This window comes from Chrysochloris asiatica, unplaced genomic scaffold, assembly GCF_000296735.1.
Source record: "Chrysochloris asiatica unplaced genomic scaffold, ChrAsi1.0 scaffold00156, whole genome shotgun sequence".
In the NCBI taxonomy this organism is placed as follows: Eukaryota; Metazoa; Chordata; class Mammalia; order Afrosoricida; family Chrysochloridae; genus Chrysochloris; species Chrysochloris asiatica.
This window is the reverse complement of record NW_006408674.1, coordinates 4197881-4201689: the sequence shown is the minus strand read 5'-3', so window position 1 is coordinate 4201689 and position 3809 is coordinate 4197881. Positions and strand designations below refer to the sequence as shown.

Below are 3809 nucleotides of genomic sequence, written 5' to 3'. Positions count from 1 at the left end.
ATATATATATACACATACATATATGTTGTTGTTATGTGCCGTGGAGTCGGTTCCGACTCATAGCTACCCTGTACAGGGTTTCCAATACTGTAAATTTTTACGGGAGCAGAAAGCCTCATCTTTCTCCTGCGGAACAGCTGGTAATTTCGAACTGCTGACCTTGTGGTTCCGCATCCCGATTCGTAACCACTACTATATACATATATTTTGTCCTGGTGTGGTGCTGTGGGTTAATGCACTGGACTACAATGTCAGTTTGAACTGCAAGTTCGGCAGTTGAAGCTCACCAGTGGCTCCTTGGAAACCCTATACAGGGTCGCTGTGGGTCAGAACTGATTCGATGGCACGTAACAACAATATCATCAATTGTTTGTTTGAAAATTGAGCCATAGGGAGGGTGACATCATTTACAAATCTGTCATATGACTAAGGATTACAGTCTCAGGGGTTCCACCCACCAGTCTGTGTCCAATCCGTAAGCCTGGTATCTTTTATGATTTTGAATTTTGTTCCACATTTTTCTCAGCGCTATCCAGGACTTTCTAATGCGATCCCTTTCTGAGCAGTTGGCAGTGGTAGGCAGGCCTCATCTATTTTTTCTAGTCTCAGAATCATAGAGACTGATGTTTGTGTGATGTAATCGTTTGTTGGACTAATTTTTCCCATATTTCTTTGATTTTCATCACTCTTTTTTCCTCCGGGCAGGGTAAGACCAATAATTGTACCTTAGATAGGCACTCATAAGTTTTTAATACCTCACTTGCCGCTCACCAAAGCAAGATGTAGGAAATTGTCTGTGTGGACTATATTATGCAAATTCACCTAAGTGTGCCCCTGAGACTATGGTCCTGAACCCTTTGGTCTAGCGATTCACTCCCTCAATTTGTTTGATTATATCTAAGAAGTTTTCATTTTAACAAGGACAGTTGTTGTTAAGCATATTATAACACATAGTGACACCATGGTGGGGCCAGAGGGGTGTATTTTGACATCATCTCTCAGTGAGTTCCACTGCGCTTGTTGTGGTCCCTAACTGTTTGCCCTGGAAGACTAATCTAAAGATTAGTGAGTTGGACTCACCCAGCAGTACACAGAAGGACGAACTGGTGAGCTGATACCAGAAAGATCACAGCCATGAAAACCCTATGGAGCAGTTCTACTCTGTAACACACGGGATCATGGTGAATCAGGATGAACTCAATGGTGTCAGGCTTGGGATAGTTTGGTTTGGTTTGGGTCTTGGTTCTCTGCAATGGAGTCCCAGGGTCATACAAACAGTTAAAGCACTCAGTTACTAACTGAAACAGAGTGGAAGGGACAACAGCTGATGTATTCTGTAACAGAAATGGTAAGAATAAGGCAAGTTGAGTCCCTAGTGAGTATGAACTTCAATGCAGACTCCATGCGAAGAACCCACTCACCTGGTCAAAACACAGAAAAGACCAGAGGGCTTCTTTAGTTCTAGAGCTGCTTAAAGTCCTGGGAAGTCCTAACTGAAAGTCTCTTGGGGTGTATCTTGGAGTCCCTCAGCACACAGTCCCTGCAATCATGGTGAATGTGAAGTTCTCTAACACTGCTTCCTCCTTCCTAGCTCTGGCGGAAATTCGCTCGTCTCACCTGTAACTTCATGGTCACCTTCATCCCCTGGGAAATGAGGATAAAGAAAATTGAGAGTGAGTGTTTTCACCTGGAAGAGTGGGGGTGGGCTCAACAAGTAACTAATTAACAATGAGACATAGGAAGAAGCTATGCTGTGTCCTGGTCCACACACATGTGCAACCAAGATGAAATGTACATACGCACACACACGTGTGTGCTCTACCAGGCTCTGCGTGGCTCAAAGACACAGAAAACATGGCGCCTGTCCCCACCACGTCCCATTACAGAACCAGTCCCATCTCATGGCACTTGTACTCCCTCAGTTCATTCATTCAGCGAGACCCAGCACAAATCCAAAAGGATCATATGGAAAATCTATGTAGATGAGTAAGAGGGTGGGAAGGTGGGTAGTGGCAAAAGAAAATTACGAAATTCTGCATTTTCATAGATCTGCTTGTAGCCATTTGGAAAGTATATCCTAACAAAATAAATAAATCACACTCAAAAGCATACTTAGACACACACACTGCCAGGAATAAACTTAACAATAAGTATGAAGCAAAGAAAGCTACAAAATTGAACCATAGCATAAAAAAGAGTCTTGTGGAGAGAGAGATGTGGGAAGATGTACTCTTTGGAATATCTTGATTTACCCAAAATCATTAGTAAATTTAATGCAATTGAAAAAGAAATCTCAATGTAATGTTTTTAGTACTTGATAAAATGATCAGAAAACTCATAGGAAACAAAGAAACAACACACACACTCAAGGAACTAACCAAAGAAATTTATAAAGAAAAATGCAAATAAACTTACATAAGCAAAACATTAAAATGTTGGTTAAAGTTTCAACAACTGAAACAATATGGCAATAGTGGAGGAATCGACTGATGAATCAAGGCAAAAAGCAAAAATCCAGGAACAGATAACAATATAAATATAACTTTGCTGTTGTTGTTGCTCTTAACTGCTGTCAAGTCAGTTTCAATAGGAAGTTGGTGGGTTTAAACCTCTGGCCATGCTGCAATTAACAACCCAGTGCTTATCCTGCTGTGCTGAATAGATCTTTAGCATTTGCTAATTATTGAGCTTAAACTAAATTGCTTCATTAATGGAACCAAAGCAATTAATTTGACCATCTAAAAGAATAACTTCAGACCCTTCTTTTTAAAATTACATTAAATATTGAATGAGAAAACATGAAAGAATAAAAGGAAATATAGGTAATTTGATCTCAGAACAGAGGCCTCTAATTATAAAATTAAAAGGGGAAATCATTGAGGAAAGTACTATTATATTTAATTACATAATCAAGAGATTTTTATATACAGAAAAATAAACAAAACAAAAGATGACAAAGTTAGAAAATTATTTTTAACATTTAATATGAATTAAGCATTCTCGGTTACAGCTGATGGGAATGTAAATTGGGACACTGTTTCTAGAAAAATATCACAATGTGTGCTAAAAGTCCTCAAAAGATCTGCCTGTTCCCTTGGATAAAACCCTTCTATTTCCTGTCCTCCAGAGGAAATAACAGGGACTACAGAAGCAGTGGATACTGTTGGTACCCTACTCACATCCCCTTGGGCTGCCACACCTACTGCTGAGCTGCTCTGCCGGTTGGCTGCTAAAAACTCACTCACAGGGGCCCTCTTCCCTAGAAAAGTGTGCCAGATGTTACGCACACACTGCCTACCTCCTCTCCCCGCCCACATACACTGATAACCTAGAGCAAAGACTGATGCACAGAGAGGTGGCTTTCTTGCTCAAAGTAGATCCAACCCTGTGGGGCAATCCACACTCCAGCGCTAGCTAAACTAGGCTCCAGAAGAGAAAACAGCCTTGCTTATTATCTGCTTTCCCTGACCTACTTCCCCAATAAATCACGTGTAGCAGAATCCCTTTCTCAGGCTTTTCTTCTAGAGAACTGGAATTTAGACAGAAATTATTTATTACAGCCCTAGAAAAAAGTTGGAAGCTTCCTAAATGCCAAATAGTATGGGGTGTTGTTAAGTTCCATCGAGTCAATTCCAGCCCATAGTGACCCTATATAGGGTTTTCAGGGAGCAGCTGATGAGCTTGAACCACTGACCTTGCAGTTCAAATGACTTTGCCATCTGATGCATTAGCCCACAGTGCCACACGGTAGATTAAATAAATCATTAGAAATGCCTTTGATGTAACACTGGAATTTAAATTATGGAATA

The 3809-nt window shown here is 40.6% G+C and overlaps 1 protein-coding gene across 1 annotated transcript in view; it reads left to right on the top strand.

Moving 5' to 3' along the window:
• Nucleotides 1–3809, top strand: part of TMC3 (transmembrane channel-like 3) — a 69927-nt gene that overhangs the window by 17618 nt on the left and 48500 nt on the right. Inside the window, exon 4 of the mRNA XM_006870946.1 lies at nt 1592–1673. Coding sequence (XP_006871008.1) covers nt 1592–1673 — 82 coding nt within the window. The remainder of the gene's footprint in view (nt 1–1591; nt 1674–3809) is intronic.